The 23,959-nt window shown below is 45.4% G+C and overlaps 1 protein-coding gene across 1 annotated transcript in view; it reads left to right on the top strand.

Moving 5' to 3' along the window:
- The first annotated feature begins 210 nt into the window (after positions 1-210).
- Positions 211-23,959, top strand: part of ADAM19 (ADAM metallopeptidase domain 19) — an 80,651-nt gene continuing 56,902 nt past the window's right edge. Inside the window, exons 1-3 of the mRNA XM_006211893.4 lie at positions 211-385; positions 3,009-3,094; positions 7,897-7,967. Coding sequence (XP_006211955.2) covers positions 319-385; positions 3,009-3,094; positions 7,897-7,967 — 224 coding nt within the window. The 5' untranslated portion in view covers positions 211-318. The remainder of the gene's footprint in view (positions 386-3,008; positions 3,095-7,896; positions 7,968-23,959) is intronic.

Raw genomic sequence — 23,959 nt, forward strand, 5'->3', positions numbered from 1 at the left:
CCACCGTGAATCCCGATCCTGCCTCCGGCTCGGAGTCCCCCTCCCCTGCTCCCTGGTCGCCAGCACCTGAGCCACCCCTTTCCCGGCTCCCCAGGGGACCCTCCGGCTCCTCCTCCTGGCCGTTCCTCCCAGCCCCACCCCCCTTGGAGGGCGGGTCCCCACGGTAGAGCCCCGCGGAGCTGAGGGCGGAGCATCCCGGCCGATGGCTGGGAGCCGGCCTGGGAGCTGCTTGGCTTCCAGAAGCGCCGCGGCCTGGTCGGGGGGCTGGCATGGCCGCGTGCTGGTGAGCGCAGAGTGCGCGAGGGGCCAGCTGCCACCATGCCCTGGGGAGTGGGCACCGCCCAGCTCTGCCTGCTGGCTCTCGCCCTGCCGGGATGGACCAGAAGTAAGTAGCAGGGGACGGGGTGGGGGGTGTGGGGGGCTTTGGAGGTGGACACGCTGAGGGACCTGGGGACCTGGGAGCGGCCCCCCGAAACGCCTCGGGGCTGCGCGCCTGCCGTTTCCCGGACCGGGAGCCCCGGCTTTGTTCCCACGTTGTGCGCCCCGGGAGGTGGTTGGAGATGCGGGAGACCGGAGCAGGCAGAAAACAGTCGGTCCCTCCCTCGCTTGCCTCCCTCTCTCTTTTTTCTGCTTTTGGCTTATCTTTCCACTGCTCTCCTAGTCTTTCCTCGTTTTTCCAGTCTTTGTGTGTGTGCCTATAAATGTATTTTGATAAAATTGGAACCATACCATATGTACAGTTTTGTGTCTTGCATATTCCACTTGACATTATGAGCATTTCCCACATCGTTACATTCTCCAGAAACATGGTTTTAATGACTATAAATTCCATCAAGAAATCGCAGAAGCATAATTTTCAAAAAGTTAACAGGACTCTCATACACATACAGGATGAATGGGTTGCAAAGATTGATTTATTAATGAGGCAGTGAATAGAATGGTAAAGCTGGTTCAAAGCATTAGAACAGAAGTGATACAGCCATCCACGAAAGAATGTTGAAATCCTGTGCTGGGACAGATACAAAAGTGGTCAATGCCCCATGGGGCTAAACAACCATAATTCTTAGTTATCTGTACTATACTGAAGTCGTTCGCATCTCTACCAGACCGAAGTCTACAGTTAACATATAACTTCACGAGCATAGCCTTTAATTAATAGTAAATTTAAAGTTAAACAAAGATACATTTCCCTAGATAATTCCATAATCTGTGGGAAGGCCTGTTAAACAATGCTCCAATCTGACATTGAAAGGACATCCTGCTTGTTTTTTGCCTTATTTCCAAGTTTTGAAGAATTCTTCTCAAGATGTACAGTGTTCCTCTATTCCTGAGCCTTGCTTTCAAATTTTTTACAACCCTAAGGATCATTTCATTCCTTGAAATATTCCATTAAATATCGTAATTCCTTTTTGTTGCAAAGAATCTAGATTTATCAGAGCCATTAGAGCAGGGACTATGCCTCACTGATTCCCCATTGAATATCAAGCACCTAGCATAGCATTTGGCATATAGTTAAGCACTCAATAAACATGTAATGAATAAATTAATGCATTGCTTCTGACTTTTACTAATATGACGAAACTAATGCTAGCCTAATGAGATTGTTTCTGGGATATATTTTGATTGAGAATACATTGTATCAGTAATCTGAAAGGACAGTGAATCACTCTAATTGCGCCACTGTAACAGAACAATTATGGCCATCTTTCATATCACTCATTATATTCTATGTGATTGATGTGGTTGGTTTAGAAAGAATAGATTTTGGAGTCCTCACTTCTTTACCCAGCAGTCCTGTGGATTTGGCTTATTCTTACAGAGATTAATTTGCCTAGGTCTTTAGAAATGACTGCTTTATTAAGATTGTCTGCAACCAGTGTTTGAGGTCTGCCCTGCCTAGAACAAGTCTCTCCTCAAACAGATTTCAGTTCACCTTTCTCACAAAATAGGAATCCTGCTACCTACTTCCCAGGATTGTTTTGAGTATGGAGAGCTGGGTGGTGAGAATAATTTGGAAAGTAGGAAGTGATATGTAAATGCAAATTTACCCTTAGGAACCTCGGGTTCATGTGATGATGCTTTGTGGATTGGGAAGCACTCCCACAGTAACTCTCCCCAGTACTGCTGTGAAAAGGGCAAGTAGAGATCATTGTCTTCATTTTGCAGATAAGAAAACTGAAGCTCAATGAGAATAATACCCAGGGGCTTGCCCTCCAGTTATACCCAGAATCCAAACACTTCATTCCTCTTCACTGATGTCATTCTAGTCTGAGCCACCAAGCAAACCTCTACCCTTGCCTTTCTGCTTCTACTCTCACTCCCGCCCCCCTCCCCCACCCCACCCTCTCTATCTCCATGTCCACCCAGCAGGCAGAAAGTTCTTTTTAAAAACTGTCTACAGATCATGTTGCTCTGTCTAAACCCTCCAGTGCCTTCCAAGTCTATTTATAATAAAATCCAGACACTTTCCATGCCCTCTGTGATACCAGACCCATGGCTGTCTTCTGATCAAATCTACCAATTTCCTCTCTCATTTGCTAGACTCTAACTTCTACTTGTTCCTTAACAGGCCAAGTCCGCTTCTGCTCTTGCTGGTCCTTCTACCTGGGGCACTCTTCCCCTAGATCTTTGCATGTCTGCTTTCTTCCAGTCCCTCAGGTCTCAAGTAAATGCCATTTTTGCTGATCATCCTGTCTAAAATCGGTACCCCCTCTTCAGTGTCTCTTTATTCCATGACCCCGTTGTACCATTTGAGAATATTTGTGTTGTCCATCTCCCATCTCTAAAAGGTGAGCTTTGCGAGGTATACGGAGACCTTGTTAGCTCTGTTTACCCCTGTATTATCAACACCTAGCAGAGTGCCTGACCCAAAGTGGGAGCCCAGAGCCAGGAATCCAGCAGGTCTTCTAATGACCCACTACGGGGCTCTTCCCAGCTGGCAGTGCATGCCCGGCTTAGCTAGGATGCGGAGGTCCTGGGTATCAATGACGTGCACCCTGTATTGGCAGGAGGAAGTGGGGAAGGCAGCCCGCAGCTACAGCATGACCTAATAATACCTCAGTGGAAGCCTGCAGAAAGCCCCGTGAAAGAAAAGGTAAGACTCAAAAAGTCTCATTTTCAGAGGCAAGAGCTGACAACTCCATTCTGTTATCAGCTTGGGGTCACCTGCTCAACTTTCCTGGTGGCCTAGTTAGCACCATTAGTTCTGTCTCTGGCCCACTGTATCCTCTCTGTGTTCCAGTTTTGGAAATCCCCAGATGGGGCTTTCTTTCATTGTCTGATAACCTTCTAGGACATTTCCAAATGCCAGCAGTTGAGGAAATGAAAACCCATGTTTTTCAAAAATAATTAATTAATTAATTTTAAAAATCGAAGTGTAGTTGATTGACAATATTGTGTTAAGTTTCTGGTATACAGCAAAGTGATTCAGTTATACATATATAAATTCTTTTTCATATTCTCTTCCATTATGGTTTATTACAAGATATTGAGTCTAGTTCCTTGTGATATACAGTAGGAGGAAAATCCATGTTAATGCTGACACAAGCTAAGTGCAAATATATGTCACAAAAGTCACCCCCTCTCAACTGAAACTGGTTAAATATTGTCATTCTTATTTTTTCTTCCTGCATACTACATGCTTCACTTAATTGATGCGATGATATACTTGGAGGGAAAAATGATAGTCCAAACTATTTTTTAATAAGAGGCTGCGTAGGGATCTTGCCAAGAGAAATCTATCTTGAAATCCAATAATCTTAAAATGCATTAGGCTCCTTGGGCCACAACACCAGCAGAATGCACAGGCTTTATCAGGGATTGGGGGTAAGACAGAAAACATTATCCTGTTCTTGAAGGAAGGACCTGTGCGTCTAGGATATTCTTTGTAGTTCTGGTTCTTATAGCTCAAGTGAGACAAAAAAGAACCAGAAAGAAGATGTGAGTGCTATGTACTGGTGACCAGCTATCAGACCCTTCATTTTCTGAACTCCTGTTTCCTCATTTGTAGACTAGAGCTTAGAGGGGGTAACAAGGAAGAGGGCTGGAGCGGAGGGGTAGTTAGTAAGATCCCTTTGGGTCCAAATGCTCAATGATTTATTAGGCAACATAGAAGAGCAAGATTAGTAGGAGACAGAGGAGAGAGCTATGTCAGGAAAGATCTCAGACTTGGTGGTTCTTGAGTCCAGAAAGGTAAATAGAGAGCAGAAATGCCCAGAATCCCTGAAGTTATGGCCAGAGTGAAACAGACATGTCCAAAAAGTTCCAATTTGGATTTAACAAGGGAACTCACAGTGAAAATATTACGACAAATGAAAGCAAGTAACATTTTATTCTAAGGACAAGGAATACACAGAATTCATTTCTTCAGAAAGTTGGAGAGGCTGAAAATAGCTTCAGGAAAAGTCGAGACAAATTAATGGATGGCCATCCTAGAGCAGGTTATTTTTAAAAGTTCAGATCTTGCCCATTCCAACCTATCCATTATTGTCTGAATCTGATACTTTTGTAGAGGCCTCTCTGTTCCCTTCACATGAGGGATGCTGGGCATCCTCAGGAAGGACCTGAGAAACAAAGTGGAGCTCAGATCCTGTCTTTGTTCCCAGCCATTGTCTGCCCAGAATCTGGGTCACTGTATTTTGTAGAAACAATTAGCACAGTGCCTGGCACCATAAATATTTGTTGAATGAACAAATGAATGAATGTCAGAGAGGGAAAGGAGAGGTAGGTCTCACTCAGGCCTTTTATTCTCGTTTATGTAATTACTGCATTCATCAAACATTAATTGAACACTAACTGTATGCTAAATATTGTGCTATGTCTGAAGAGAGATGCAAATGCACAGGATAGATTTCCAGTCCTAAAGATCTATTTAGTCTAGCCCTAAAGAGAAAGGAATTTTAACCCTGCCCTGAGGAAGTATAAACAGTGCTCAGCTCCCTGCACTTCCTAGGAGAGGTGAAGTTGCCTCTTCCCAGCACAGAGTGGAGTTGTAAGAGAAAAGCTACGTGAATCTGGACAGGGACTCAACATAGACCCTTGCAGTGCTGCTTCACTGTTTTGCTCGAAATGAACCCTGCAAACAAGGAACATCATATTTTAAATATCAGTGTCTGAGCATCTTCCAGACCACAGAGAGAAATACTTTTGGATTATCCACTCAAAAATAGGTACTCATACTCATGTTGCAGGTTGTGTCCCTTTGCGGGAGGAATGACAGTGCTTTGATTTGTGTCAACTTTCCTTTTTTGGTGTGGGCTCTTGGCCACCTACCACTCGGGTAAGGGAGCTGACACAGCTCAGTTGCGGTGTGCTTCTCCTCAGATGCCTGCTTGGGACTCTCTGATGCTTAACGTGATTGGTCAGGGCCCTTGCTCCGGAACTCCCTGGAGTAAAGTGGCGAAGGACCAGCAACCAGAAATGGGTGCTGGCCGAGCTGAATCAGGGAATCAGAAACAGGGAAGTGAACTTCTTAGTGAAAGTTACTGGGTAAACATCTCCCCAGCGTCCTCTCCCCATGGTTTTGAAATGCCCTTCTTAACAGAAGTCAATAGGGTAAATTAGCAAAAAACAGCAAAGGGCAAGTTTGCACAAGCACCCTAGATCAGAACGTTCAGATCTCATCAGAGCTCTCGGTGGCATGAAAGTCTCAGGGATACCCAGGACCGTAATGGGAAGTGAGATTTGAGGCTAAGAAGAGAAATGTGCCTGGAAGAGGCAGGCCCCCAAACCAGAGTTGGCAAAGCAGGTGACCCACTTTGTCAGACACGCCAAAACTAAGCTTTGAGGTCACCCTTAAAAGGGGTAGAAAAAACTTTCAAGAGTTTAACAGTTCGTTCCTCCCAAGTTAGAGAGTGTGTATTTAAAACACCCTAAGGAATCGATTCTGTTTTTAATATGTTTAAATGTATAAATATCCTGTTTTCATTAAATAATTCCTGCCCATAAGAAAAGTTCAATTGCCCTGAATTGAACTGTTATTAAAGCATGGAAGTTTATGTCAACAGAAATAAAATCACACAACATGAGAGTTGTGAGTTAAGTTTTATTTGGGGCAAGATGAGAACTGTAGCTTGGGAGACAACATTTCAGATAGCTCTGAGTGACTGCTCCGAAGGGGAAGGAGGGAGGGTCAGATACATGTGATTTTGGTGAAGGGGGTACATGCAATCAAGCACACTTTCTGGTGTGTGCGCTGAAGGTTGCTGCTAGTCTCACGAAGGTAATTGCCAGCCACGAGGAGCATGTGGCTCTATTGATGATTTTCTAGATAGGAGGAGGCGCAAGAATTGGGGCTCATAAAATCCTCTTCTGAAAATATGTCCAAAGGCCTGTTCTGTGAGTTTTTCCTGGAGCACAGAGTGCCTCATTCCTAATCTCCACCCTGAACTCCTTTCAGGACATGTGGAAGGTCAACAGCTGCAGTGGCTCGTGATTTAATCCTTGTAAAGGTAGATGGCAAGTGCCAGTTGTTAGCTGGCATTTATGATGACTTGGATTTCCAATTTCTTTGAAATTTTTCACAATAATTAGGTAAAAGGAGATTAAAAAGTCCATTTCTTAAAGTATAAAAAGCAATTAGAGAAACATGGAAAAATGCACAAAAGAAAATAAAATTAACTCATCTCACTGCTAAGAGGTAACCATGGTAACCTTCTGATTTATTTCTGTCTACTTTTTTCCCTTTACAAAAGTAGGTATGAATAAAACATACAGTGTTATGCTTTGAGCTTTCTGCTTAATCATTATCATGCGTACTTTCTTAATAACTTAAAAATCATTGAAAGTCATCACTAGTCTTTTGTCTTATGAATGGGCCATCGGTTATTTAACCATTTTCCTATTTTTGGACATTCAGCTTCTGTTTCATTAGTCATTATTGTAAGTAACAAGCATCTTTGTGTATAAACCATTTGTACCCTTCAGATAGAATCTTACATGACTCGGCCGTGGGGGGAGGGGTCTAAACATTTAAAACTCTTGTCCGTACTGTCAAATTCTCACTGGTAGGGTATGAGAGTGCCCATTTCATAGTATACGCTCCATTGTGATTTACTGTTTTAAAAAATCTTTGTCACTTTGATTTTTTTTGAAAATATCTTTAAAAAATCTTTTTGGGTGGGGGGCAGCTACCACTGATGTTGAACATGTTTTTTAATCCATTTTGATCCTTTGTATGATACCTTACATGGTCTCTTCTGGGTGCGTATCTCCTTTGGCCTTCAGCAGATTTTCTCCTGTGTGTGAAATACGTCTTTTGGACCTGTAAAACCTTAGTTGGAGGTTCTCCTAGTTGTCTCCTCTGAGATGGTTTGGGAGTATTCAAACGGAGAGCCAAAATAAAATAAAATAAGAGCCCAGGATGAGGAGGCTTTCCCTGGTATTTTAAGTAACAGCCAACATGTATCTAGGGCTTCCTGTGTGCCAAGCACTGTGATAAATTCTTTACATTTACTAAGTCACTTAATCTTTACAAGATCCCTACAGGGTTGACCATTAGTATGTCAGTTTTATAAGTAAGGAGGCTGAGCTGCAGGGAGCTTCAGTAACATGCCCAGTTGCACAACTACAGTGTCAGAGCCAGCACTTGAATCCATATCCAGCTCCACTCACAGTTTCCTGTTGAAGGTCGTGTTTTCTATCGTTTGCCTTTACCAGGTCTGCATGTAGGAGGTTACACCACATTTCAGCTCTGAGTTTCTTTCCTTTGTCTTTTAGGAGAAGGCAAATGAGGGAGGGGAATGGGTCCTTCTGGGATTGACATGATTTCATGTTAGGGATGGAAATCGTTCACTTCCTGTGGATCAATGTCAGAGCCCCGTGCTAGACCCTGTGCCCCTTCCTGGGAGCCTGGTTCCCTGCTTTTAGAAACTGACATTCTTTTGTTGTTGCTTTTAGCATCCACTCAGAGCTGAGCTCAGGGTGACGGCTGAGGGGCGAGAACTGATCCTGGACCTGGAGAAAAATGAGTAAGTGGACTCATCCTTTGTCTGAAATGAAACAATCCACTTTCATGTCCATTCCGGACGCAGGTGCCGCTGTTCTGGAAGGAAGCAGTTAATGAAGTGACCAAGCTCTCAATCTGTGGTTCCTTTGCGGGGAGCATCTTGCAAAGCCAGCGTTTCCACAATCTCTTGATTTGCTGTGAAGTTGCTGGACTGTTTAACGTCTTCTTTGAATTTCCTCAGGCTTGTGTCCGGGACCTCTTAGAGTTCACTACAAGCACATGGGTGTGTGTGTGCGTGTGTGTGTGTGTGTGTGTGTGTGTGTGTGCTTGTGTGTGTGTGAGAGAGAGAGAGAGACAAAGGGAGGGATAGGCTGGAGTACTCTGGCAGCTCCAGCACAGCACACAGCAGGAAGTGAAGGAGAAGGAGATTAGAGGAAAACAGCAGAGAGGAGAGAGGCCAGGTGGAGTGTTCCGGGATTTGACGCTTAAACCCTGGCTGTTCCATCTATTCTGGGTCAGCTCCATCTGAGCTTCTGCCAATAAAGGCATGGTCTGCAGTCTCCCGCCTTCATCCGGCTGGTTCTTCCATCTTCCTAACCTCACTCCTCTTGGGTGGCTGCCTATTTCCACATTGATTTGCTGTCAAGTGCAGTTGTATCTTGATTCATTATATTGAGCAGGTAAATAGACATAAGGCATGGCCGTGTCTGTTGCCCATTCCTTGGCCATTCCCAACCTTGCTGTCCTTACTTGGCCATAGCCCTCTGAAGGCTTCTGGTATTTCCCCATCAACAGTCCCACTTACATTCTGCCGGGCAGACCTTGTAGATAGGGCTGCACAGCTCAGAGAACTGCCTGTCTCCTTTTGGCAGCCTGGAGTACTCTGGAAGCAGATGAGTAATCAGATGCATCACTGCCAAGAAAGGGATGGTTAGGGACCTTCCCATATCCAGAAGGATGGGAATGGCTGATAAGCTTCGGTGGAAAGCAAGAATATAAATTATTCCAAATTTGGGGTTTTAGGACACTCACAGAGAAGGGTGAGTGGTGTTGGAAGTGCAGTAAAAGTGCAACTGAAGCAGATTGTGCAGTGCTTCATCCACATCTTTCCTCTGCCTCCAGTGTACAGTGGACTTCAGGAAACCAGAAAGATGGGCATCTCGATCATTTTTGCTACTTTCCTCCTGAGAGTAAAACCAGCCCAAGATTGCATCCCATTTCCCTGGAACAGACCTGGCTGGCTGCATCTGCAGAGGGCACAGGCCACGTCTGCTCTGGATTTCTCCTTTCATTGTCTTTCTTTGGTCCTGAAGGAAAGGCTCTTAGAGGGTCTGTTCTTAACAGCTCTCTCAGGGGCTGTTTCAGTTTCCCATGGCCCCAGCCCTCTAGCTCTAGTCTAAATGTTCCCTATTGCCACCTCAGTCTAGTCTGTTCTATTCTGCCTCCAGTTGGAGCATTTGCCCCAGTTAGTGTCATGGGCAAATCCTTTGGAGTTGGACTGGCCAACCAGGGGTCCCAGGACTCATCCTTCCCTCGTATTTTGGAATCTTTGCAAGAGGTCATAGGAAGGTAGAGCTGGGACACACCTTAGAAGACACTGAGTACAGCAGGCTTATGCACAGATGCAGAAACTTCAACTCAGAGAAAGATGGGCACTTGTCTGAGGCCACACAGCAAGTAAATGAGAGAGATGAGACAAGAATCATTTGTGTTCGTGGGTCTGGAGCCAGAGAAACCCGGATCTGACTCGCTAGCTGTGTAACCTGGGGCAGATTGCTGCATCTTTTGGAACCTCAGCATCCTCGCTTACAAAATGACAGTAGTAACGGCAGCGTGGGTGGTATGACGGCCGAGTGAGGGGACAAGCACAAAGTGCTCATAGAGCACACGGTGAAGAGTCAGCACGGCTGTGATCCCACGCTGAGGTTCCAGGGGCAAACCCGAGGATGTGGTCCTATTGTCTGCTGCCCTGAGCAGCTGTCTTGTTTCCCAGAGCTCAGCAACAGGCTGGATGTGGTTCCTGGCCTCGGTGAGTTGGCAGAAGTGGAAGCAGCAGAGCTGAGCAGAGTGACCTCACCAGGTATCCCTGGGGGACAGTTTCCTGCTATTTTCGTCTAAATTGGGCTTTTTGTTTTTGAACACATGTTAGCAAGCAGAACTCCAACTGCACACGACTTCCTAGTGTGTTTATTTCCCAAAGCCTTCTCATTCATGGTGCGTGCGAGTCTGGACTCCAAACAGCTTTGGTGGGAGGGTGCTGCTTTTCTGATTTTTCAAATTTCATGAAGCACTAACAAAGTTTTTGTAATCCCATGATATTTGAGCGGAAATGAGGCCCTGTGCAAATGATCCTCAGGCTCTGGTTCTTAACTGTCTCGATTGATTCATTCATCCTTTCCCTCTCGTATGGATGTGTCACATTCCAGGCACCAGCGCAGGTACTGCAGACATAGCTGTGAATAACCCTTTCTGCCTTCCTGGGGCTTGGGTTCCAGTGCAGGGAACAGTGAATAAACAAGCAAACATATAGTGTGTCTGCTGACAGTCACTATGGAGCCAACAAAGGGATATAAGTGCTCTGGAGAGCAGGGGTCAGGGGGGAGATGCTGTTTTGGAATGGTGGTCAGAGAATGCCTTGGGGTGAAACTATATTTCAGTCCAGACTTGAAGGAGGTGAGGAAGTGAGCCATGTGGGCAGCAGAGAGATGACAGTTCCAAGGAGCAGGAACAGCCAAGTTCAAAAGCCCTAAGAGATTAAGAAGTCTCCATTCCCGCTCCCCACCCCCACATACACTTCCCCATATATTGGAGTCTCTGGCCTCCCAGGAGCTGTGGATGAGGGCTTCTGGGACTCTGAAGGGAGGGAGAGGACATTTCTAGTTTCTTTCTCATCCTCATGAGGTGTCTGGCCTTCTCCCATCTAATCAAAGCCCATGTGCTAATGCACGGCCCGAAATAGCAGTGAGCAGGCCTTTAATGGAATTCACATGGGGGAGATTGCCAAGAATGGTGAGGACAGAGGTGCATGGGGGTTGGGCCAGTAGAGAGGGGACCGAGCAAATGGGCCTTCAGCTCAGCTAGCAGACACCCCGAGGTGCCTTAGTTCAATAGCATGGCAGCTGGTAGCCTTTTTCTGTTGTGACATCCCCGGGGGGACACACCCCCTTTTCTCTGTTGAGTGCAGGTGGGAAGGAGTGACATCGTAGGGATAATCTGAATGTGGCTTCCATGTCGGAACGTCCTAGTTCAGATCCTGACTCTGCCGCTTACTAGCTGTATGTCCTTTTTAAGCTTCAGTTTCCCTGTCTGGGTATAATAATAGTCTCATGCTGTAGAGCCCTGGGGAGGGTGAAAAGAGATGGTGCAAGTCAAGGGCCCAGCACAGTGCCTGGCTTGTACTCCAGACCCAGTAAATGGCAGTTATTATTTTTGTCCCTTGTGGTTTTTTAATTGCAAAATGTGCTCATTGTAAAACATGTAGCAAGACCAAAACATAACAAGTAAAAGAATGAAAGTCTCCTACCCATGAGGAGAATACACTGTTAGCAGTTTGGTGGGCCTACCCTGGACCTTTCCTGTGCACGTGAGAACACGCACATGGATACTCGTAGACACAGACACACACAAGCACACCCAGGCTGCTATTTTTGCTGGGTAGGGAGGAGCAGAAATGAGATTATACTATATATATTGTTCCACACTTGTTTTTTCAGACTTAACTGTATGTGATGAAGGTAGTAATCTGCTCTGATAAAATACATGTTGCATAGTTTTACATGTACTCACACACATATACACCATTTGCAAGTGTTGGTGCATAGCTGTCGTTAGGAGAACCTTACCTGTGATTGGAGAAGTGTAGGACAGTAGAAACAGTGCTCAGCTCAAGAGACAGACAGTGTGGATTTGGTCCACAAGCCAGTTGGCCCTCCTGCGCCTCAACTTTTTCATCTGTCAAATGGGGGTTTTTGTCCCAATTGGGCTCAAAGAGCCTTTCCTGTGCTACCTGTTTAGAGGATACTGCATAAGCGGAGGATGGAAAAGAAGTCCCTGCCTCTGGTGTTTGCTCTCTGGTTGCGGAGACATCCCTGGAAATAGGGAGCAGTGGGATAAAGGCGAATACCCTCAAAACCACAGACCCTGGAGTTGAGGATGAGCTGCTTGCTCAGGGCTCACCGTTTAGGCAACATCAACCCAAAAAGGGAAATGACAGGGAAGCAATTATAGGCTGCTATTTCCACAACCCACAATTTTGAGGCATAAATCCACAATATTTTTTCTCCATGTAATTTTCCCCAGGCTCTGAGGACTGCCTCATCAATCTGCATACCATATTGGACAACAACTTGTTTGCTGAAATCAAATGGAATCTTCCTTAGCTATAGGCATCTAGGGAGATGAACACCTCCAGGGGGATGGAGGCTCTGGCTGTCTCCCTTCTCCGCGTTTTCCAACAGGAGGGCACCCTGAACTGTTGAACCTACTTGCAGGATGCTCCTTGGCTGCAACACTACATTACAAAGTCACCTTCGAAAGCAAATGAGCAGCAGCTCACGCAGTGGGCACTGTGCCCAGGGGACCTTTGGCCATATACTTCTCTCTGCTAGTCTCTTGAGCACATGCTGGAGGTCTCATCTCTAAAGTAGACTTCCTACCTTCCATTCCAATGATGCTAAGATTTAGGTTTTGGCTTGGGGAAGGAAGCCACGTCCTTGGGTCTCACCCCGTTAATTATGCCCTAGCCCAGTTAGCAAAAGAGAAACCCTATGTGTACACGTCTAGCTGATAAGAATGGATGTTTGTTTTCTTTTGTGTGTATATCTACCTCCAGATCTCATGAGCAACAGTCATTGTCAAGGCAGAATTTAGACATTTGGAGGTTTACTGATGATTATACCTGCCGCTGCTTCTGACTTTCACCTCTCTTCCTATCTCTAACTTCGTATCAGTCTCTCAGAGATATCTTAGGGAAGGAGACTGCTTTTGCTATCCTGGAAATCAAGCTACAACCTGGAAAATTAACAGTCATTGAGGATGGAGTGATCTAGCTCCTTGGTTTTTCCCCTCAACCCTCGAGTTGTATAACACTGGAGGGCCCAAGAAGAGGAGACAGAGCAGGCAAAAGAGGAATTTTTCCTGCAGTAGACGGGGTGGATTAGTTACCCCTGCTTACTGCTGCACTCCTCCTCCAAGGAGGCCTGGCAGAAACACATAGCTGATCTGGAGCAAAACTGCATACAGCCCAGGCCATGGAGCTCCCCCTGGCTCCCAGCTCCCCAGCTTCCTCTGGAGTGAAGAGTAGACTTTAGCATCTTATCTGGGATAAAGGACAGCTCTCTCTGACCCTCCCTTGTCAGGAGCTTCATTTGCTGTTGGCAAAATTCAATTTCCTGGATCAAAGAGAAGCTTAAGAAAGGCTTAGATACATCCCAGTGCTCTTGGTGAACCGTGCTTCACTGAGTTGCATTCAAATGAGTCACAGACATATGGGTTACATTTCACTTAAAATACACATGGCTTAAGAAATTAGAGGATATCGTTTTTTAACCAAGTATTTGGCAGATCTCAAGTATTCGAAATGTTTTTCCAAACTCGGCACACAGCTGGGCTCCCCCGTTCCCCACAGCTGACATTGTATAACCCAAGGAGACTGGTGCCGAGGAAACGGTTGGATTGGCTGGGTGGGGACCTCAGAATTTGAAGAGAGCTGCCTGTGTCTGAAATGTTCTTCCAGTTTTTTTTTTTTTGAAGTATTAGGACCTGGAATTAACCCTGCTGTGTTGACTCTGAGACAGCGACTGCATCAGCAGATTTGAATTCTAAGCGCTGGGCTGGGCACCTTGCCCCAGAGAGACCTCACTGTCCTGTTTGAAGTGCAGTTTCCAAAATTGTAGCTTTGTAGACAGAGATTGATTTCAACTCCAGAGCCCCTGGAGTTGCAGACCAATCTGATGTGATCTTTATACAAGCCAAGTTTTCAACCCCACCCATGCATAAGCAGGGTCTTCATTATTTCTAAATCACTGGAAACATGACATTGCTTTCTTCAGATCCGCTGCGTAAACTCCGTCTCAGTAACTAGAAGTGGTGATCTGAAGGGAGGCAGCTATACAGTTGCCGAAAGACAGTATCGACGACCTAGATGTGCTGGGTCTTAAGGCTGTGAGCACAGAAGCCCGAAATGCCATAATCCATAGGGTAGAACAGGCTTGGGCTTTGGTGCCAGAGAGCCCTAGATGCGGTTCCAGGCACTGACACTTTCTGGTTAGGTGGCCTTTGTCAAGTCACTTGCCTTCTGAGTGTTGTTTCTTCATCTGTATCCATGATAACATTCCCTCCTTACTGCATTTACTGAGAGCCAGTCCCTGTGCAGAGGCACTTCACGTACTATCTCATTTAATCCTCGTGGCACCCCTTTTAATGAGATATTATTATCATTCACATTTTACACGTGGGGGAACTCAAGGGTGAGGAATTTGAGTAATTTACCCAGTGTCAGGCACAGCCAGGAGTCAAACTCAGATCTACCTGCCTCTTAACAGATCTACCTGCCTCTTACTATATTTTACTTCCTGCTTAGAAAATAGACATTAACACCTTCATTGCAGGGTTGGGTAGGCTGAAAAATGTGCCCCACCCTCCAAGAGACCACACTCTCCCTGGGACGTGAGGCAGTGCTGCCTTATGTGACAAAAAGGGATGTTTGTAAGTGTGACTAAATGAAGATCTTGAGAAGGGGAGATTATTTTGGATTTTGTGGGTGGCCTGCAAATACAATCACAAGTATTTTTGTAAGAGGGAGTTTTGCTCACAGACAGAAGAGGGGAAGGCAGAGTGACCACAGAGGTGGGAGTGATACAGCCACAAGCCAAGGAATGTAGGCAGAGGCCTGGAATGGAACCTCCCAGAGAGAGTACAGCCCTGACTTTGGTCTTCTGGCCTCCAGAACTGTGGGAGAATAACTTTTCGTTGTTTTAAGCCACCCAGTTTGTGGTAATGTGTTATGTGTCAGCCACAGGAAACATATGCAGGGTTCACGAGCCTTTGCAGTAATGTACTGTGATGTGCTTAGGATCACTCCTGGCACAAACATGAGCAGGTTTTCAATACATGCTAATTTTCATTAGTGCAAAGTCAACATCAGGTGTTTTCCAAGGTGTCTTGATGATACAAGGCATTGCATATGGCCCCTGTGACTGTCTTCAAGTAAGAAACTGACAAGAGAAAAACATTGAGAAATAGCATGTGTGGTTACCACTTACCGGCATTTCTTAAGTTCCGGGACATGTTGTCTGATGCTCGGTCTACCTTTGGGTAACTTCTGGCTGAAGAATGATGGTCAGATATGAGTAATGATACCATCAGTTGTGGTAATGACCACAGTGTAGGGGATGCCTATAGAGCAGTCTCTGTGTGAGTCATCTAATTGATCATCACAACAACCTAGAGGTGTGGGTACGTGTATTAACCCTATTTGGCAAATGGGGACCCTGTGGCATGTAGCTGTGTGGCTTGCTCAAGTCACCTGGTGGGAAGGGCAGAGCCAGGATGTGGAGGAAGATATGTTTGACTCTAGCCTCAGGCTCTTGGCTGTGGCCTCATATTGCTTCTTGGATGCACTGCCCTTGCTCGGTATGCGCTCCTTCAGTTAGCACTGGTGTAACTTCTTTGCTATTCTGCCCTCCCTCTTCTCTTTCCTGCTGCTTTCCTGGGGCCCTGGTTAGAATTTGGATTTCAGTGGACTGTGATGGTGTAATCCTGGCAGGTTGGATTCAGAACCTAGCTCCTTGTACCCACAGGTGATGTAAGCTTTGGCAAGTTGCTTCACCTTTGCGAGTCTCAGTTTCCTCATCCACATGATGGGGCTAATAATAGTAGCCACCTTGTCGGATGTCACGTGACATTCAGTAACATAATGCTCTTAAATGGCTTACACGGTAACTGGTGCACTGTGAGAGTCCAACAGACAGTTGCTATTATTTGTGTTCTGCAGGATCGGAAAAACATTTAAGAATGAAGTAAGAGGGAATTCCCCTGAGTTGCTTTCCAAATGTAATTAGGAAGACGACCTTAAAACTCATTGCCCCTGGGAGGAAACTCACTTCTGCTCTCCAGCCGTGCCCAGTTTGACCTAACTGTATCTCGAGAGTCCAGCTTTGCAGGTTCTCCGGTCGGCCAAACTGTACCTCCTGTCTGCGCCTGCAGAATCAGCGCCCAGGCCCTCCCTTGGCAAGGCCCTGAGCTGTCCGATAAAGAGGCTGGGATCTGTATACCGGTTCCGGCTCTATCTCCTTCCAGGGACCCACAGCCAGGGCTGCCTGTGTAGCCAGGAAGGATGTCCATGGTTTTCTTTTGTCTCAAGCTTATTTCTCCTGGCGGCCCTTCAGCAGGAGCACAGGGTGAAATGAATGGGAGGAAGCTGTCAGCTGCCCTGTTGGCCTTAGTGGACTCTAGTCGGAGTGAAGGGAAGTGTGTGCTTGGAGGAAATCGGGAGTTGATTCTTGAGTTTGAGGAACCCTTGACCATCAGACTGTTTACCTTAAGATACCAACGATAGCGCGCATCCAGGGAGTGAGCATTTACCCTGAACGTACGGTTTCACATGGATTTTTTTTTAACCCTGTATAAATGTCCATGTAAATTTACCCAAATGGGGTCATACTATATCCTAAGTTTCATAGTTAATTTTTTTTCACTTGGAAATATACCATGGGCAAGCATCAAATTAGTTTCAAAAATTTACGTGAGAACTTTTTGGAATGTCTGAAAACTTCAATAATAATATTCTAGAAAAAATTGTCAGTAATAGAGTTTTAAAATAAATGAGATCATACTTTATGTACTGTTCTGTAATTGGCTTTTTTATTATTGGTCTTCAGTATCTTTCCACATGAGCACATGTATAGATGTATTTCATTCTTCTTAATGGTGACATAGAATTCCTGAATAGATGGACCAAAATTTAAAAATTTCCCTATTAATGGACAGTTTTCCAAGTTCTTGCTAGGACAGATAATGCTGCAGTAATAGGCTTATACATAGTCTTTAAGCATATTTGCAAGTGTTTCTGTAGGACTGGGCAGAGGAGGAGATACCTAGAAGCAGAGTTGCAAGGACATACAGCCTATGTGTTTAAAATGTTTTAAATTTTGACAAACTGTCCCTCCCATTCCACAGATTCCTCCCCAAAGACAGTACCATTTTACATTCGTACAGCACTTTATGGGAAAGTATTATGGATACGTTTCCATGTAAATTTCTTGGTCACTTTTAATGGCTATATGATATTATATTGTATGTGTATGCCATCATTTACTTTAAAAAGTTCTTAAAATGAAAAACGATGAAATGCACACAGGAGGAGAGAGGATAATGTAATGAATCCCCATATACCCTTCTCAGATTCAATAATGATTCAGATGCCATGATTAATTTAATCACCCCATATTGATGGTCATTCAAGATGGGGTTTTCTCCCCCATTTTTACAAACAGTGCTAGAGTGAATATGTTCATGTTCTTTGGAAGGTGCTTTCAGAGGATTACCTCCTAAATGTGATTCACTGGGTCACAGGGAATTTACACAGAACATGCAGGTAGATAAAGGCATAATGCCTTTGGCTTCTCTGTCAGTGGCATCCCACCACCCATGTTGAGAGAATTTGTTCCACACGTTCTCACCAATGGGTTGATTGTTGAGCTTGGGCAGCCTCTTTAAACCCAAACTCTCCTGCCTTTGAAAAAAAAACAAACAGCTTTATTGAGATATAACTTACATACGGTATTGTTGATCTGTTTAAATAAGTATGCCATTCAATATTTTTTAGTATATTTAGAGTTGCACAACCATCATCAGAGTCACCTTATTTGGAGATAGAGTCATTATGGGTGTAATTAGTTGAGATGGAATCATTCAGGGGTAGGGTGGCATCTAATCCAATATGATTGGTGTCCTTATAAATAGGAGACATTTGGACACAGACAAGCACACAGGGAGAATGCCATATAAAGATTAGAGTTATGAAGCCACAAGCCATGAAAATGCCAGAAGCTAGGAGGGAGACCTGAAACAGACCCTTTCCTAGCACCTTCAAAGGGAGCACTGCCAACACCTTGATCTTAGACTTAACTTTCAGAACCGTGAGGCAATAAATTTTTGTTTTGAAACCTCTCAGTTTGTGGTACTTTGTTAAGGCACCCCAACTTCCCCCTGAAACCCATTAGCTCTTGGCAATCTCTAACTTGCTATCTGTCACTATAGATTTGCCTACTCTGGATAGTTCATATAAATGAGATTATACAATATTGGTCTTTTGTGAGGGGTTTCTTTCACTGTGTAATGTTTTTGAGTTTTATCCATGTTGTATAGCGGGTATCTGTCCCTTGTTCCTTTCTATTGCTGCATAGTATTCCACTGCATGAATATACCAGATTGTGTTTATCCATTCATCAGTTGATGTATTTTTCCTACGTTTTAAACCAGAGCTAACTCAACTCCACTCTACAAGTTTGATTTCAGTGAACATTAATTGAGCACCTGTGTGGAAAGTCCTGTGCTGGGTGCTGTAGGGAGTTGATGCAAACCCAATATTCTGGCCCTCTCACAGTTTACTCTCTGTAGGAGAGAAAACACACAAACAGCACAATCCCAGGCTGGTTACAAATTTGCTTAATAGAGTTAAAAGTAAAGTGCTAAGGAGACAAGAAGGAAGAGAGAATTTCTGACTCGAGTATAGAGAAAGTTTCCCTAAGGAGGGTTCCTTGGAACTCTGTCTTGCAGGAGCAAGGAGGGGAGACTTTGGATGAGGAAAGGGGGAGAGATGAGTGAAAGAATGAGAAAGGAATTCAGACTGAGAAATTAATATATAAATATTTGGTCTGGATCAAGAGGAACCAAATTTGTAGTGCTAATAAGCTCTTAGGAATTCAGTATTCCAACTAGGCCAAATCATCGTAGTTCAGAAGAGTAGTATGTAGGTTTGGGGAAGGAGTTTCTGTCCTTTCTGCAGCTGAGCTACCTGAGATTTGAGTGGCTTAGAGCTCCATTTCCTTTGTTCTCTTATGTTTGACTTTGAGTTGGGCTCTCTCTTGCCTCCGGTAAAACTTTGTGATCAGAAAGATAAGTGGAGTATTTCTAGGAAAGAAGCTTGAGGTGCAATTTAAAACTGAGCTATATTTTCTGCACCTTGGATAAGAAGAAGCTCTTCCCTCACCCTCCCTGTCAAAGGGAAATTTGGGCTGAGCTGAGTGGATGGAGGTGTACCTGGTGGATGGAGCCACGGACTACAAGGGGCTGAGCCCAAAGCAAAGATGGCTTCTTCACAACTCGGGGAGAGGATGGAGTCTCCTGAAAACAAGACATGGTGGGTGGGATATGGATGGATATGTGGATGTACATTTGGACTGGAGGTCCCACCTTCCAAACCTCTGTCTTCATCTTCAAGGATGTGCCTTGGCTCTTCATCCAGACTCCCTAGAAGCTGGTGTTGTTTCTACTCCCCAGTCTTTGTGCTTAGGAAGCAGAGCATCACCATCTCCTGGAAAAGTCCACAGGAGGAAGAGGCCAATTCTGGGGTCTCTGGACTAGTTTTATCCTGAGCATGAAACCTCATTTACATTTTACCCAGGAAATATTCTGATTTTAAGAAAGGAAGCTTTACCCTTTCTCTTTTTAGAACTCGGTGATATACACAACTTTTGGCTGATATCTTGAATGCTAAATAAACAGACTTTTGGGCACCCTGGAACAAACTGTGGGTCTTGCTCTTACTCATTCAGGGGCAGGCATTGAGTCAGAGAATCCTTGGTTTTTCTGACAGGCGTCTCCGCGTTTCGGGCTTGAGCTCTGGATTACTCACTGGGGATTCTCACCTTTTTTCTCTCTTTCCTTCTCTTCCTTCATTCAACAAATACTGTGAGCGCCAAATATGTGGCTGGCATTGGGCTAGGTCCTGAGTGTTCCTGGAAGAGCAACGATGAGCAAAACACAGTGTCTACTACCATCACGGGGCTTAGAGCTTAGTAGAGGCGAGAGGTAATCCAGCCATTACTGAACAGTGTGGGGCAGCTATGATGGAGGAAACAGAGGGTACCGTGGGAGCATGGGGAAGGAGAACCTACCCTGGATGCGGGTCAGGGAAGGCTTTCAGGAGGAAGTGAAGTAAAAAGAAGTAGGGTGGTGGTGGAGGGGGTGGTAGAGTTAGCTTATACAAAGGGAGTGGGCTCCAAACAGCACAAGTAGCAGGAACAAAGGTTCAAAGGCTAGAGCAACATTTGAAGATGCAAAGAAGTTCTTTATGGTTAGAGCGGAGAGTGAGAAGGGGGAAGGAAGCGATGAGAGAAGAGGTTGACCAGGTTGGCAGGAGTGTCTTTGAATGGCTTTGTAGTCTCCTTTAAGGGACTGGGTGTTTATCTTGAGGGCAATGGGAAGCTGATGGAGGCTATTTTAAAAGCCAGACAGTGACACATCCAAAATACATGTGAGAAGGATGGCTTAGACTGAAGCATGGAGGATGGATTGGAAGGGGGCAAGATTAGCGATGGTAGTAAGACCCATTCACAAGCTCCATTATCATCTGAGTGAGAAATTACGGTGATCTGACTTAGGGCACAGGTAGCTGATATGGAGAGAAGAGGACAGATTCCAGAGATACTTATTTATAAGGTGGAATCATGGAGACTGGGAGATGGGTTGAATATAGGCTGAGGGAGGGGATGGACTCCAGCGTCAATCTGAGGCTCCCGGCTGGAGTAAGTATTGGGACAGTGGTGCAAGTCCCTGGGCATGTCCTCAGCTTGTGGTGGGACCTCGGACAAGCCACTTCTTTTCTCGGATCTTTAGTGTCCTCATCAGATGAAGCGTAACCCTTTCTAGTCACCAACTTTGCGGGATCTTGGTGGTGGGGATCCACTGATAAAGTCTATGTGAGAAGTAGTGTCCGGCACTCTTTCTATGACCCTAAAAGGCCCGGCAGGAGCGAAGTCTGTCCTTACCCTGGTTATCTCTGTAATGTGGACCCTTACGTAGTCTTCGCTCCTTATCTACAATTCTAAACACTCGATCTCCCAGGAACTGGCGAGACCTCTGCCTATTCCGGCAGCTGAGGCCTCCCTGGGGGCCTCCCTGGGGGTTCTCAAACCAGCTTTTGTAGAAAACAATGATATCATTTAGTGGGTGGAGCTGGCCAGGCTTTCCTCAGCCAGTTTAAGGAGAAATGGGGGCTTTATGACTTCTGTACTGATGGCTCTTTTCCAGTCCCTTCCATAGCTCCCATGTGCCCTAATGCCCCCCCTCTTCCTTTTACCCCTGAGGTTACGGGTTTGCAGAGAACTGGCAGCCTCCACATTTTCTCCTCTTGCATCAGTCTCCCTGGAGAGAGGTCTCGATGGGCCAAGGGGCTATAATGGCTGCATTATATTGGGTGTGGTTTCTTTTTCCAAGCCCCCCTCCTCCCTCGCCGGGAAAGGAAGGACAAGTCATGGAAAGGGATTCCTTTGGAGGGAGACTGGAGTGCTAGAGAGAGAGGAGACCACTGTGTTGGGAAAGATGGCAGGCTCCTTGTGTTCTGGAAGCTCTTTATCTCTTACTGATGCTGGATTTGGGGCTTGAGTAAGAATGCAAAGGGTAAACTGTTCTTTCACTTACGTGATGATAGAATTATGGCTGCGGAGAAGATGAGCAGTGTTGAGGATGCTGAGTTTCGGACCCCTAGGTGGCCTTTTCCTCTCTGCCCTCAATACACTCGCGCACACACACGCTCATGTACACACGCTCGTGCACAGGTACCCTCCTCCACAGCTGTGTAGGCAGCTTACTAGCGGAAGTTGGACGTTGCTTGCAACCCTTGTTTGCAGCAGTTCTAAGAAGGAAGGAAGAGAGGTTGTGAAATGGTGACTTGGTTTCCAGGGACCAGACAGTAATACCTACCTCTTGTGTGTCCTCTTTGTGTTTGCAAAGTACTTTCACAGATGACCTTGGAAAGGAGGAAAACTTAATTTTCCCTCTACCTTTCTAAGTTCTCGGCTAAGAACCCTATGACAAAAGACAGATTTAACAAGAGAGAACAAACAGGTTTATTAACCTGTACACATGGAAGATACCCAGGGGAAAATGAGCAACACAGTTAGAATTCAGGCTGCTGTAGCATCTTCAGTAAAGAAGAAGGCATTTGTAGAGAAATGGTAGGACAAAGGAAAGAGGTTTTAGTCTCTCAAAGGCAGTAAACTGTGCGAAGGTAAATATTTGGGAAACAAATGGTAGATAAAGGCTGATGAGTAAAGTTTGTCATGTGGATTCCTCTGGTGCCGTCTTCAGGCTGATGGGGTCTAAAGTCTCTGATGGTTAACTTTTGTCCTTCCTGGTAGAGAGAGGAAGAGGGACACCCTTGGAAATTTATGTGCTGCTTTGAGGCAGCGAAGGGGAAGGCAGGGAGCTTTTCTTGTACCTGCTTCTTCTCGATTGTCTTCAGCTGAAATGATCCTTATACTAAGCTGGCGTTTTGGGGGTGACCTAACCTGTCACCCTTCAGCCTCCTCTAATCTCCATGACGGGAGATGCCAGATGGAGGGCAGAAAAGCTGTGCTCGCCTCCTTCACATCCCATAGCCCAGTACCTGGCACATGACTGGCCCCAATAAATATGAGGGAGCCCGCTTGCAGGCGCAGAGCCTGAAGTTCTGAAGAGCGTGGCCAAGAACCCAGAACAGCTGTGTGACGAATTCAAGCCAGGAGGAACTTGGTCCTCCTGAGGCCATGTGCTCTGCATTTTGTATCGTATTATGCCGCTTAATAAGCAATTATCGTTGAGATGGCCTGAGCATCCTTCCTCTCTGCCTTCAGGAGCGTCTGGAGGGCCTAACTCTTAGATTATCTACCACTGATGTTTAGCTAACTTTGGTTTATTTAGACTGATGGGTTTAGAAGCAAAATACAACTGTGTGATGTTGGCAAGTTGCTTTTGCCCTTTTAAGAATTCTTCCTCTGTAAGAGTGGAGTAGGAGGAAGCAATGCACAGAGAGGGTGGCGTACAAAGACTTTTTGCTGCAATGGACTCTGCAATTTATTCACCTGTCCTCTTCCCCTCCTTAAAAAAACAAAACAAAACGAAAAACAACAGCAAAAACTTGATGGAAAGGGAATGAGGCAATATGTAGAGTGAGGGGAAAGCTGAAGGACTAGGGCTCAGAAAGGACAGGGTGCAGGAATTCACAGTCTCTTCAGGTGCCAGCACAGGCGTGACACAGCGCCAGCCATTTTCACCAAATGTCACTCATCTTGCAATTCAGTGAAATGAGATCTGGTTGTCCTGGCTTGTTATGACTGACTCCGGGGGGGCCCCAGTCCACAAGTGGCGAGAGGGGACCATTTCTCTAAATGCAAATCAGGCACTGTTTTCCCAAGAAAATGGCAGGGATGCTGGGCAGGCCAGGACAACAGGTGTACACTATGATTTTGGAGGGCTTTCCGATTTCCCACCTTCTTGACCTGTGCTCTCACTGTGATTTGTCCTTTAGGATGCTAAGAAACACTGGACAAAGTTATCAAAGTTACTGGGATATGTAATCAGAGACTAAAACAGACCAAGAACCTACATTTAGGGCAGCTTAGTTTGTGGTCTTCACCCACCTGCGCTTTGTTTTTTTGCTTGTATTCATGGGAAGCCCCACCTAGTCTCTTGTTTCTAAGCGTATTTTCATAGGTCTACTGATCTTAGAGGTTCCTTTTCATCTCTTCCCCTGTGTCTTATCCACAGTGTTTATCTGTACAACGTTAACCACTGCCTCGTGCGTTTACCCTTTCCTTCAGGTCGATCTGATAAACAAGGACTGTAGTTATTTACCAGGAACTGGTTGCTAGAAAGGCTGCTTTAATTTTTCTCGGAAATTGTAAAGATATTTCCCCGAACTATTCTTATCCAATTCTAGTAAATACCCATAATAGGCTGTCTGGGACACTGGAAAACAAACCCATGAACTTTTCTTGCGTGAGCCATTTTGGGGGTCTCTCAGGTCCCTGA

The sequence above is a fragment of the Vicugna pacos genome, chromosome 3, assembly GCF_048564905.1.
Source record: "Vicugna pacos chromosome 3, VicPac4, whole genome shotgun sequence".
In the NCBI taxonomy this organism is placed as follows: Eukaryota; Metazoa; Chordata; class Mammalia; order Artiodactyla; family Camelidae; genus Vicugna; species Vicugna pacos.